The sequence below is a fragment of the Rana temporaria genome, chromosome 9, assembly GCF_905171775.1.
Source record: "Rana temporaria chromosome 9, aRanTem1.1, whole genome shotgun sequence".
NCBI lineage: Eukaryota > Metazoa > Chordata > Amphibia > Anura > Ranidae > Rana > Rana temporaria.
The window spans coordinates 48925121-48939302 of record NC_053497.1 but is presented as its reverse complement, the minus strand read 5'-3'; the positions used below and the strand labels follow the sequence as shown (position 1 = coordinate 48939302).

The window sequence follows — 14182 nt, the reverse complement described above, 5'->3', positions numbered from 1 at the left end:
CTGAGGTCATCTCTTTACTCTACTCTTACTATACACAGCCACAAAGGCAAGATAATTCTTGTTGAGCAGTGTATTAGTGCTCGAACGAACACACTTAGACCAAATTTTAATGGTTCAAAGAATGTCAGACATAATGGCAACTGTCAAGGGGAATATAAGAGTTTCTGTCAGTTTGTTTGAAGAAGGTGGTAGTTACAAATCTGTTTTCTTTGATGGAAATCGTAAGGTCCGAGAAATTAACCTTTTTTTCCCATGTGGAAGAAAAATATATTTTAAATATATTTAATAAAAACATTCTTAATATATTTTCCCAAATATATTGACATATATTTGAAATACTAAAATTTTGGCCATATTCAATATATTTCAAAAATATATTTCAAAATATTTGTGAATATATTATTATTTGGGAAATATATTTTGGAATGCATTGTGAAATATGTTGCATATATATTCATAAATATATGTTAAATGTACTTCTGAATGCATTTAGCAATATATTTATGCAGCCATAAATATATTGCAATGTACATTTTGGAATGCTGTGAATATATTCAGAAATATATTGCTAAATGCATTCAGAAGTACATTTAACATATATTTCTGAATACATTCACAATGCATTCCAAAATGCACTTTGCAATATATTTATGGCTGCAAAAATATATTGCTAAATGCATTTAGAAGTACATTTAACATATATTTATGAATATATTGACAATGCATTCCAAAATGCACTTTGCAATATATTTATGGCTGCAAAAATATATTGCTAAATGCATTCAGAAGTACATTTAACATGTTCCTTAGGAACTGATGGGGCATAATGGCAACTGTCAAGGGGAATATACGAGTTTCTGTCAGTTTGTTTGAAGAAGGTGGTAGTTACAAATCTGTTTTCTTTGATGGAAATCGTAAGGTCCAAGAAATTAATCTTTTTTTGGCTAGCTTCAAACGTGAATTTGATACACCTATTGTTGTTATTTAGGGATAACATGAAACATGATGTGCGTGAACCCAGGGACAATGGGTTTTACAGGAATGGGGATAGGAAGAGTCAACCTGTGTATTCTGGCCACCATGAGATGGGTTACGGCCAATTTAGACCTCACTATCCCCAGGCCCCAACTGACTATCGGATTAATCCTAATTGGGGTTTTCCCATGAACCATCAGGGCCGTTTGGGAACCATAGAACAAAGAGGGGGGTCAGAGGGGGAAGGCCGGCCCAATCACTCAAAAGGAAAAAGAACATAGGCACGGGTATTTTTAATCTAAGCCAACAAGTGCTATCAGACTCAGAAAAGAGGCTATTGGACAAGGGTTTGAAGTTTGCTCCATTAAGGACTTTGAGCAAATTTCAAACCTTTATAGATGTTCACAAGTTTGCAAGAAAACTGAACATCAAGAGATATTTTTTATCCAATCCCATTAAGTAAAGATCAATCCCCCCTCCTGAATTTTAACACACCAATCTAGCTAATGCATCACTTTTCAACCCGCCTGGGTCTTTGGCACCCAGTATTAGAGTGTTTTGTGATGTAGTGCTAAAAGACCTAGAGAACATCAAAGTTAAAAAAGTTAAGATGCAAAAAGATCTGGAAAATGGCCTGGAATCATTGTGCTTCAACAAATCTCTAATCATAAGGCCCGCTGATAAGGGGGGAGGGATCATCATTTTGGATAGAAGCGACTATCTAAAGGAGATGCATCGAATCACAGACGATCCTGACACCTATAGCCCTCTGGTCAGGGATCTGGTTGCTAAATACAAACGGGAATTTGAGGTGATTGTTGATCAGGGCTTCCGAAGTGGCATCTTGAACGAGAGAGAGAGGTTGTATTTAGTACCGGTTGCTCCTTGGACTCCGGTGATATACTATCTTCCCAAAATACAAAAAAGTCAAACTTGCCCCCCGGGACGTTCCATTGTTAGTGGGATTCAATCACGTCCCGGGTGGGCAAGTATATCATTTTTTTCTTGCTACCTTTGGTTCAGACTATCCCCTCTTTCATTAGACATACAAAACAGGTCATCAACCTGTTAACCAGCATTTCACCCAAACCGGGTTTATGATTAGTCACGGCGAATGTGACGTCATTATACACCATCATCCCCCATGATTTGGGTCTGGAAGCTGTGAAGATATATCTGAGTCGTGGGTCCAATCTGGTTTCTTTACAGATTGACTTCATTATGACTCTGCTGCAGTATGCAGCGAGTCATAATTACTTTTGGTTTGATCACTAATTTTTTCATCAACATAGGGGTGTAGCCATGGGGGCTACATATGCCCCCAGCTGGGCCAACCTATTCATGGCCAAGTGGGAGGAGGACATTGTGGATGCTTGCCGTAGACCCGAGGTGGTACTATGAGCAAGATATATTGACGATGTCCTCCTCCTATGGGATGGGAGCGAACTAGACCTCCTTGAGTTCATGTTATCCCTAAATAACAACAATAGGGGTATCAAATTCACGTTTGAAGCTAAAAAAGGTTAATTTCTTGGACCTTACAATTTCCATCAAAGAAAACAGATTTGTAACTACCACCTTCTTCAAACAAACTGACAGAAACTCATATATTTCCCTTGACAGTTGCCATTATGCCCCATGGCTCAAATCAATTCCTCAGGCACAATTTACAAGGTTGAGACGCAATTGCACTGAGGTGGAAGCTTTCAACAACCAAGCAACAATTCTTTCCAATAGGTTCATAGAGAAGGACTATGATCCATCTGCCCTCTCATGCCTGGTACAGTCCACCAGAGAGATTGATAGGGAGTCTCTTTTGAGTGATCGGGCCAAGGAGGTGGGGGGAAGAGAATTTTCCATTGCATTTATCACTACATTTTCAGCACAACATTAAAATGTCAAACGTCTGATACGCAAACACTGGCATATGCTAGCGAGTGATCAAATACTGGCACCTATTTTAATTGTTTTTAGGGGAGCCTCTTCATTATCTAACCGTATCGCCCCCAGTGTCCAGGACCCCCCATGGGAGAATAGGACTTTTTTGCAAAATCTCACTGGATACTATAGATGTAAGAAGTGTCAAATATGCACCCTAAACAAGTGCCAGGATCGAAAAATCTCCCATTTTACATCTTCTAGCACCAGTAGGTCATATGAGGTGGAACCTTTCATCACCTGCTCCTCTGAAGGGGTGGTATATGTGATACAATGCCCCTGCGGGCTTCAATACGTAGGAAGCACCAAGAGGGCATTACGGGTTAGATTAAAACGAGCACATTGCAAACATCAGGAAGGGCTTTGATAAGCACTCGGTATCCAGGCATTATGATTTAGTGCACAAAAGGGACCCCTCTGGCACTTTATTCATTGGTATTGACAAATACAGGCCCCACTGGAGGGGCAGCTCTCTCGTTCGAGAAATTTCAAAACAAGAAATGTCATGGGTGTACCGACTGAGAACTTATCTGCCCTATGGACTCAATGTGGATACAGACATCAACGCCTTTATCAATAACTCGTAAGGTATATTAAGGACTAAGGGCCAGATCCACAAAAGGGATACGCCCTTTACCCGGCGCGATTCACAAAACTCGGCGTAACGTAACTTCGCGCAAAGCACGTCGGGAAAATCGCATCGGGAGCATGCGCAGTACGTCCGGCGCGGCAGCGTGCCTAATTTAAATGGGACTCGCCCCATTAGATTGGGCACGCCTTGCGCCGGACAGATTTAAGTTACACAGCCGAAAATTTCGAGGTAAGTGCTTTGTGGATCGGGCACTTAGGTAGAAATTTTGCGGCGGTGCAACTTAAATAGGAAGATTTAAGTTAAGCCCGCTGGCTTTGGATCTGGCCCTAAGTTAGGAATCATTCACTTGATCTCCTATTTATGAAGGTATCAGATAACCGTTTGAGATTGGATTAATATCAACCGGATAGGATATGGACCATTTGTTCCATTCGTCCTGATTTGGCTGGTGGAACCTCGGAGGGGTTCTTTGGGGGACACTCCATTTGGATCTTTGTGGCCTGTACGGCCGCTCTTGATTTTTTGTTCTGGTTTTCGGGTTTTGATAAACCCATATTACGAGAATGGGGGTTTGTTATTTGGCCTTTCATATGGTCTAGAATGTTTTAGATAAAAAATTGTTTTGGCAAACTGCTAAGTTATTCTATTACGATTTTATAAACATTTTTTTTTGTATCATCATTATAACCTTTACATATCAACTCTTTTTAAGAAGCTATTCCATCTACCCTCAGGGGTTGGGTCTTGTTGAACCTGATGCTCGGGAGTGACTTCTTATATTGCCATTGATTGTATTTTGTACATATAGTTAATGATTGGTATGATTGTTTGATTGTTTATATTGAATTTTTTCTGACACCAGATGTCATATGCTAATGTCGTGTGACTTTTAGGTGCGGATTAGAGTCTTTTGTTCCGATGGTTTGCACGTCTGGATTCGTCGGGCTTACGACCACCCCCACTCCACGTTCATACGTTTTGATTGGGAGATGAGTTGTGCCCAGTCGGCGCTTCCAAACGAGGCTTAGAATCCCCGAGAGGGGATACGCGCATGTGTCCCTTCAGAACAAGGCTTGGTTTTAATTGTTGTTACTATTTGAGGGGATGACGCAGTACGCCACCCGTGCCCCGAGACGATGTGACCTATCATGAAACGCGTTGGGCGGAACGAGCGGCTTGCTGACGTCATCACCCCATCTGCTCGTTTTTCCACACAGACGGGTTTTCCTGTTTGCGTCCGGCCGGCGCAACAGGTTTAAGGCTGGTCTTACACTTACTAAATGTGAGTTTTGTACTGTTTGTTTTATATTTTAATTAAAGTCATTGGTTTTACACTATCGAGGCATCTGATTTCTTTGCATGATACCATACCAATTGACAATTACACTGAGGAGTCTGTCGTATTATCACATCGTATCATCACGCCATGGGTGCAGTGTTCTGTCGTGTTTGCCTGGGTTCAACATTCATGCTGTTTTAGGTCCTATATCACAAGGGACCATTGTCTCTGGTAAGCAGTTTACTTACACTATGGTGGTGGAATTCACTCAAAGTTGCTGATCTCAGGAAGAAAGTGCAGCTGTCATTTCAGAACATCACTGGGTGTTCCTTCACACTGCAGTCATATGGACTTTTTCGTTGCTTTTCATTTCACTGTGTTTATGCAATTTATATTGTCACTTCACTAATACTAATGTTATAGCCCATTGCAGGGCTTATAGTTTATGATTTCTTCATTATCAATTCATGATCTTTATTTGGTTAATGTTATAGCCCATTGCAGGGTTCATATTTCATGATTTATTCATTATTAATTTCATGATTGTATTTTGGTCCACTGTTTGTGCACATAGGCCACTTTTAATATAGTTCACGGTTTATGTTTATTATTTATTTTCACATTTATGGCAGTGGTGATTAAGGCACCTTCTCGGCAAAGGTGTTTTTGCTACTAGCGCAACTATATATATTTTATTTACTTCTTTTCACTGTTGCTGCTTACTTTTGTAGAGCTTCAGGCCATCATATATTTGCATTCATCTTAGCGCAGTTTCTTTTTACCATTTTCTATTTCCATAGAAATGCCTTCTTTGGCTGAAAAAAAAGGGCATTTAAGAGGCGGCATTTTGCATTTTGAATGACTAGAATTCACAGCTCTTCTGCCCACTGGAAAGTTATCTACCTTGGATTACTTTGCAGAGAGAAGTAGAGAATGCCACTCATGTAAACAAACACTAATACACACTTTTTAAAAACATTAAAAAAACAAATAAATACATTTGAATTTCTGGTTCTGTATTGATCACATGATCAGGAACCAATCAGAGTGATTCTTAAATTATTAGCTGCAGATCACTGTTGCAGGCTCCTAGATCTAAAATGAAATTAATATATTATAGGTTAGTATACAATAGCTCTCTTCTTTTTGTTTTTATTGAATAGACATACAATATAACATTTTTAGACTTTATAAATGAACTTTAAAGCACAGTAATTTTTGCATCATCGCTAACTTCACATCTTTACTTTTTAAGCTGTAGATTAAAGGGTTAAAGATGGGGATTGCAGCTGTGTTAAATAAAGAGAAAAACTTATTTGACTTTGTTGAGCCTGGTGAGGTTGGCCTTAAGTACTGTAAGTAAAGAGTCGAATAAAGAAGTATGACTACAGTGAGATGTGAAGAACATGTATAAAACGCTTTCCGTCTGCCAATATTAGATTGGATCTTCAGTATACTGGAAATAATGAAAATATAAGATGTAAATGTTAATAGAAAGGGGGTAAATGTAATGAGAAGAAATCCTTCAGTGAGGCTCAAGATTTCTAAAGCTGTAGTGTCATTGCAGGAAAGTATCATGAGAGGTACAAGATCACAAAAGAAGTGATTTATTACATTTGATTTATAACACGTAAACCCCAACAATAAGGTTATGTAAGGTATAACTTCCAATACTCCCAAAAGCCAACAGACAGTTGCCAACAAAACGCATACTTTAGTGTTCATAATTAAATGATACTGCAAAGGGTTACAAATGGCCACATAGCGATCATAGCTCATGGCTGTTAGAAGCAATAACTCATCACTAAGCAGGAATCCAAAAATATACATCTCAGAAAGGCAGGCACCATAGGAAATTGTGTTGTCCCCTGTTATAAAACTAATAAGACTGTTATGTAGCGTGACAGTGGCTGAAAACATGTCCAAGAGAGACAGATTGGCCAAGAAAAAATACATTGGTGTGTGGAAATGAGAATTCAGACAAACCAACAGAAAAATGGCCATGTTACCACCAAGGGAGAACAGGTAAATGAACAACACCAGAAAAAAGATTGGAGTCTGCAGTTCGAGGCGATCTGAAATTCCTTGAATGATAAAAAAGGTAACAATGGTTTGGTTGCTCTGCTTCATTATGTGTTTGGACTGTATCTTGTAACTAAAATTGCAAGAGATAGAATTTTTAAAGCATAAAAAACAATATTAAAATAACAAAAAATGTATTGTGGTTTAGTTTCTCTATATCATTTATGGGGTTGAATTGTAATGTATAAATAAACTGATATGGCTTATAGACAAATATTTGAAAACAAAAAATAAGGACAATATACAGTAGTTTTTATCAATATATTGTAAAATAAAAGACTGAACACATTCAGATAAGGAGTGATACATATATACAGTATAGTTTATAATTTGTAATTACAAATTTGTTTTGGGTAGGGTCACACCATCGTTTGCAAGGATGTAATAGAAAATGCTGTTTAAAGAATCAATGGGACACAGAAAATTGCATAAGCACAACAGCAGTTATATAGCACAAAAAACGCATACATATAACATATGCATTGAGCATGAATGTGACCTTTCTTTTTTTTGGGTTTGCAAAAGTTTATTTGGAAGTTTATGTGTACAAAAACAGAGTAATATCAGTACTGAGATTAAGCAGTATTCATGTACTAAACAGACAACACAAGAGTGCCTATTGTTTTATAGTATATAAATTCTTTATATCTTCCTACTCTTCTTCATTTAATTTTAGTAAATCAAGTTCTACAATATGAGCTTGTTGGACATTTCATTCAAAATCATGGGCATTAATATGAAGGCAGCTTCGTTTTGTGGGTTTAACAGCCCCCACCCTTATGGCCATATAGTCTACTCATCATATAGCCATCTATCTATCGATCTATCTATCGATCTATCTATCTATCTATCTATCTATCTATCTATCTATCTATCTATCTATCTATCTATCTATCTATCTATCTATCTATCTATATCTAAAATACAAAAAGACAATGAAGATTTCAAGAAGAATGCTAATGCTATTTGTTTTGTATAAAAAAAAGATTTGTTTATAAATAATAATAAATAATCCATGAATAAGTCTGTGCCAATAATGTAAGAACATACTTGTTTGGATGGTCTCAATTGTCCTTGTGCAATGTACTGTAGCTGAGTTCCCCTGCTTTAAAGGTCTCTTGAATAGCATGGGAAAACACCTTAATATGAGTTTAACTCCCCAAAGATGAGTATATGATTATTATGTTTTTGTATCATGGCAATATTTATATTATTACTATGGTAAAGCAATTTAAAAAAAGAGACTATTTAAAAACACATTTTGATTTTCTATTGGACTTGTTGTTAGTTTTTTAAGATTGTATGCATATTTTGTTTGATTTTGTAAATATTTTTTTTGATAAAAAAAAATAGAAATAAAGGGCCAGATCCACAGCCAGCGCCGCAAATTAAGTTACTCAAAACTTATGTCATTTAAGTTACGGCGCCCTAAGTTGGTGTCGTAATTGCCGTATCCACAGCGCATTTGCGCACAAAATTGCGCTTGCGTAACTTAAATCCCAAGGCGTAAGGCGGGGTTATTGCAAGTGGGAAGGAAGTGGGCGTGCTTCATTGTAATGAGCCGTGACCCCATGCAAATGAAGGGCCGGCCGTACTGCGCATGCGCGCACGAATCTGCTTCTCACTGGGCATGTGCAGAACTTTGCTCGGTGCAATCAGTGAGATAGGTAAAAGGCCAAGCGTACTTAGTTTGAGGATCGCCCTGTGTATAAATAGCCCAAGTCAAACACACTTCCCTTGCAAAAGTATTTCCCTGTGTTACCCTTCCTAGAGCAAGTTGCTTCTGCTCTGAATGTTTGTCGGTGTTTGTTGGTGAGTTGTGTGTGATAGAGAAGTTTTGGAGGAGTATTAGATAGTAGTTGGTGTTTGTTTCTGCTAAGTGTATTTTCTGTTTGTTTTTTTCTGAGTGTTTTTTTTTTTTTTCTGAGTGTATTTTGTGTTTGTTTTTTTCTGATTGTATTTTGTGTTTGTTTTTTGCGTGTTTGTTTTTGAATTTGTAGTAGCTGTCTGCTTGTGTGTTTTGCTTTTTGTGTGTTTCTTCTGTGAGTGTTTTTGTTTGTTTGTTGTGTGTGTATTTTTGTTTGTTTGTCCTGTGAGTTTCTTCTTGTTGCTGAGTGGTGTCTGTGATGGCACCCAAGCGCAGGAAGCTCAATTTTAATCAGGTTGAGAAGCAAATCCTTGCTAGGTCCATCGTCCTATATGGGCGCTATTTACATGGGCCTGATAGCCGGAACACCTCCCCGGCCCAAAGGAAGGCGATTCTAAAGAAGATAACGGATCAGATCAATGCGGCGGGGGGGGGGGAGACGAGGACCCCCGCTGGCATCCAAAAAAAGATCAACGATCTAAAGAGCGTGGTCCGGAACAAGGTGGCTAAGATCAATGCCCATACCATGGGCACTGGAGGAGGCCCAGCCTGCCCCATCCATCTGAGTGAGGAGGAATGGGCAGTGGCCCGGTGTTTCCAGCCAGAGCAGGTGGCGGGCCTGCGTGGATATCAGACAGGTGTTCCTGTGGGGCCAGGTAAGTTTTTGGTTTTTCTATCTGGTGATTAGCATGTGTGGGAGGGGGAAGGGAAGATGTGCCAAGTGTGTGGATCCTCAAACCTGTGATTGTTTTGTGTCCTCCACAGATGACCAGGAGATTGCAGGCCCATTAGGGCAGGAGGTTGCTGGCCCATCAGGCCAGGCTGCTGCACCACCCCAAGGACAAGAGGCTGCTGAGGAGTCCCCAGGGGAGGGGAGTGGCCAAACCTCCCCTCATGAGGAGGGTGAGGGGGAGGAGGATGAGGGGGCGGAGGAAGAAGATCTTCAAATTGGCCGGGAAGTCCTTTTGGCCTCTGATATGATGACCTTTGAGGATACCCTTGAGGCTACACTTGAGGCTACCCCTAAGGCTATCCCAGAGCCTACCCCAAAGGCTGGCAGCAGTCAGGTCACCATCAGGGGTAGCCCCTCCCACTCCTCCCCCAACAGGCCGCAACCCACAAGGGTCACTCTCCCCCCTCCTCCCAGGCCACAAGCCTCAGGGGCAGGCAGGATGGCGACCCAGGAGACCAGGGGGGTGGCCGAGCGTCTCTGGGTCAGATAAAAGTCACTCTGACCCAGATGGAGCACAGCCTGGGTGTAATGAAGGAGTCACTCGGTGATGTGGCCACAAACTCATTGGCGGTCATCACATGTTTGTGGGACCTGAAGACCGCCACAACAGGCGTGGCCCAGGAGGTGACTGCCCTGACCCAGGCTGTGCAGGACAATACCAGGGCTGTCCAGGACAATACCCGGGCTGGCCAGGCCAATACGGCTGCCGTCACTGTCTGTCTCACAAGGATAGCAGTGGCCTTGGAGGGCAGGCCAGCAGGAGGACAGACACCAGGGGAGGCTCCTCCTTCCCCTGCTCACTCACCCCCCATGAAGATACTACCTCCCCTGCTAACACCCCCCCCCCCCATGAAGATACTCCCTCCCCTGCTAACACCCCCCCATGAAGATCCTCCAGTTGGCCGTGGCCGTGGCCATGGCCGTGCCCATGTCCGTGGGCAGCCTAGACGGAGCAAACGCCTCCGATATTAATTTGCAGGGGTACTTTTGATTTTTTATTTTTTTTTATTTTTTTTATATTTTTATGATTTTGTTTGGTATACTGTACTTATGATTTGGTTTATGTGTGTGAATGATGTGTGAATGTGGGGGGGTGGCATTCCTGATTAAATAAGGGTGTCACCCTCAGTTTTGGTGGAGAAGGGATCCCCAGGACCAGGGAGAAGTGATCCCAGGTCCCTGAATGGTGTATGAATGCACAGTAACAGAATTGGAGCCGTGGCGTGGCGTTACTGCTCCCAAGTACCAATGGGGGGTACTTGGATCTAATCCAATTAGATGTGCATGTGATATGTCTGTGCTAGGGACCACAGTGGTGTGCATTTATGCATTCTCATTGTGACATAATTAATGTGTGTGTTTACTGTGCAAAGATGCATTCTGCGAGGCGTCTCCTGACTGCTGTTCCCTCAGAAGAGGGGGTACCCTCGGTCACTGAAGTCACTAATCTAGCTATGCGCATGGATGCCCCTGGCATGTTGGCATACAGATTGTAGTCCAGCAAGTGTGTGTGCTCAGCTCTTCCTTAATGGTGTTGCTTTAGCTGGCCTTTACACGGCATGTGTAAAATTAGGGCTGCTTTTATGAAGTGTAAATTTACACATTGAAACTAACAGAAGAGCACAGGGCGTAATCTACGGCGCACACACTTAATTTTGTGGATCGCCCTATCTCCCTAATTTGCATCTTTGCCTATCAAAACAGCGGTGTTTCTAGCGTAATTTGCACACAGAAAAGCGCCGGTGTAATTTTTTTAGGTAGCGCTCCCCTCCCTCTCTCTCTCTCTCCTCCTCTTGACTTGTTTGATTGCACACACAGCGGGGATGTCCCGCTGTGTGTCATGGAGCTGAATGTGTGTGTTCAACGCGCTGTGTAACAGTGTCCCGCCCCCGTCCCGCCCCCCTAGATCGGCGTGTGCGATAGTATCATCTAGGGGTGTAGGACCTTGTTACACTGCACACGGGGGGGGGGGATGTTGTTTGCCCGCTACTCGCTGAGGAAGGCTGCTACCTCAGAAAAGGACAGCAATGTCAGATGCTGGAAGGCAAAGTCAGCTGACCAGCTGACACCAATGTAGTGAAGGGGGAGGAGCTCTCCCCTCTGCAGGAGATCCTATGACACAGGAGCATCCCTGGAGGCATGGTAGTAATGCTGACAAAGTAAGTGACATAATAGTCAGTGCAGCTGATCCCAACCTCTGCCTTACTGACCCACCTCACCACCACAGATCTTATCCCTATCCCCGGCGCCCTCCTCCCCCACCACCTCTGCCTCTGGCTCTTATTGTCAACCCCACCACCACCGATCCCACCACTGATACCACCACCACCGATCCCACCCACCACTACCGATGTCACCACCCCTGCCACCAATCCCACCCACCACCACTGATCCCACCACCCCTGCCACTGATCCCACCACCCCCGTCACTGATTCCACCACCACCACTGATCCCATCACCCCTCACCGTCACCACTGCCAGTGATCTAACCCCCCTTACAGCCACCACTGATCCCATCTCACCACCACTGCTGCCACTCACCCCATCCAACCTGTAACGGAATGACCCGGGACAAACAGAGACTTTGTAAGGATGAGGGGTACTCCTGTACCGGCGTCACCAAGGAGTCTTATGTCTAGGGTCACCTTATGTCCGATAGGGCCATAGGGTGACTGAGAAATTATATCCTAAATTACAGGACAGGGGACATCACTGATAGTTCATATTGCAGGATCTTGAGATATTGCAAGTTGTTGGTTAATTGTGACCCAACCAGTCAATAGTGACTCATTTCTATGATTAGCCCTGGCTAGTGACACTTACGCTGTGTAAGTTTACATCGACCTACCTAGACAGAGGTTCCTTAGCGGTGACAGGACTACACTATAGTATCTTCATTTGTATCTCCCACATGCACGGCCCAAGACTTAAATCTACCAGATTCATCTATTTACATCCCAGGAAGATATCCATCCACTGAGAGGTTGAAGCTCTGTATATCGATTTGGCTTTATGTGACAGCTATGAGGTAAGCTGCTAGGATCATAAACGGTGTGGGCTGCACGTTGTTTGGATTCGCTGCGCTGTACATCTTCACGGATCTGGCTTTGGAATTTTCACTCTAGACTATCCATTCACTTATCCATTTTTCAGTCTCACTTGGATTCCTGGCTTTCCTTTTGATGTGAAATTGGGACTGTTATGTGCATTCACTGAATTCTCTTATTTATTTATTTTTTAATTTGTGCATTTTTGTGTATGTACTCATTTACTTAGTCACTAGTTTGCAGGTTGTTTTTCCCATTGTGTTCGTACATTGCACTTCCCCACTTCCCTGCCCCACGGGCCTATCTGTGCCCCCGTCCCCCTTCACGGCCCCTCCTAACTGCCTTTCCATCAGTATCATTTCACAGCGCAGACATCACGTTTTTTGCATATAACAATTTTTAGGCCTCATGCACACTGGACGTTTTTGGACGTTTTTACAGCAGCTGTTTTTGGCAGTAGACGTTTTTTTCTACAGTCAATAAACTCTCCATCATGTTATCCTATGTGTCAATGGGCTGTTAGCAGTTTTGGGCAGTGGCGTTTTTGAGCAGTAAAAAAAAAAAAAAAACTAGTGGGTTCTGAGAGACGTTTTTCAGCTGTAAAAATGCTCTAACGCTGATAAACGCCGATAAACGCTCAAAAACTTCACTCACTAACATTTTTGATCCATTAAAAAAAAAATGTTTTTTTTCTTCAACAAAAAAAAGCTAAAAACGCTAACGCGGAAAAACGTTAAAAAACGGTAATAAACGCTAAAAAACGCTATTGAAAAAACATTGAAAAAAGCTGAAAAAAGTTGAAAAGAGTAAAAAAACTCACTGCAAAGCTACTGACATTTTGATAACGTTATTTTAACATCCAGTGTGCATGAGGCCTTAAAGTGTGGCCTATGGAGGTTTTTAAAGGGTCACTAAAGGAATTTTTTTTTTTAGCTAAATAGCTTCCTTTACCTTGCTGCAGTCCTGGTTTCATGTCCTCATTGTTCGTTTTTGCTTTCATGTTGCTGTAAATCCTCTCTGTTTTGGACACTTCCTGGTTGCCTGTTTCCTGATAACCACAGTGCTGGGAGATTTCTCACGGTGGTCACTAATGTGATTATTGTGTGTAAAACAAAACTGGATTGGTGCTGAGGAGTTTTAGACAAAGTATCACTGATCTCTATTGGCTGACTGCCCTCTAGTGGCTCTCTGTACATCAGAGAACCAGCAAACAACAGCAAAAACGAAACTACACTGCAGGCACATTATATGATTGTTTTTTTATCAATTTTTAATCATTTTTAAAAGGAATCAGTTAACTATTATGTCTCTATGCCCTGTAAACAGTCATTTCAGCAAAAAAAAAAAATTCCTTTAGTGACCCTTTAAGTATCAGGCCTCATGCACACTGGATGTTTTTGGCCATTTTTACAGCAGCTGTTTTTGGCAGTAGACGTTTTTTTCTACAGTCAATAAACTCTCCATCATGTTATCCCATGTGTCCATGCACACATAGGCTGTTATCAGTAGTTTTGGGCAGTGGCGTTTTTGAGCAGTAAAAAAAACAAACAAAACTAGTGGGTTCTGAGACACGTTTTTCAGCTGTAAAAACGCTCTAATGCTGATAAACGCCGATAAACACAGATAAACGGTCAAAAACTTCACTCACCAGGGTATTTTAAAGTTTTT

The 14182-nt window shown here is 41.7% G+C and overlaps 1 protein-coding gene across 1 annotated transcript; it reads right to left on the bottom strand.

Annotated features, from left to right (window-relative positions):
• Positions 1–5972: 5972 nt before the first annotated feature.
• Positions 5973–6938, bottom strand: LOC120914530 (olfactory receptor 150-like). Its single transcript, XM_040325207.1, has one exon. It carries the CDS (start codon positions 6912–6914, stop codon positions 5973–5975), a length of 942 nt encoding a protein of 313 aa, XP_040181141.1. The 5' UTR covers positions 6915–6938.
• Positions 6939–14182: the final 7244 nt, after the last annotated feature.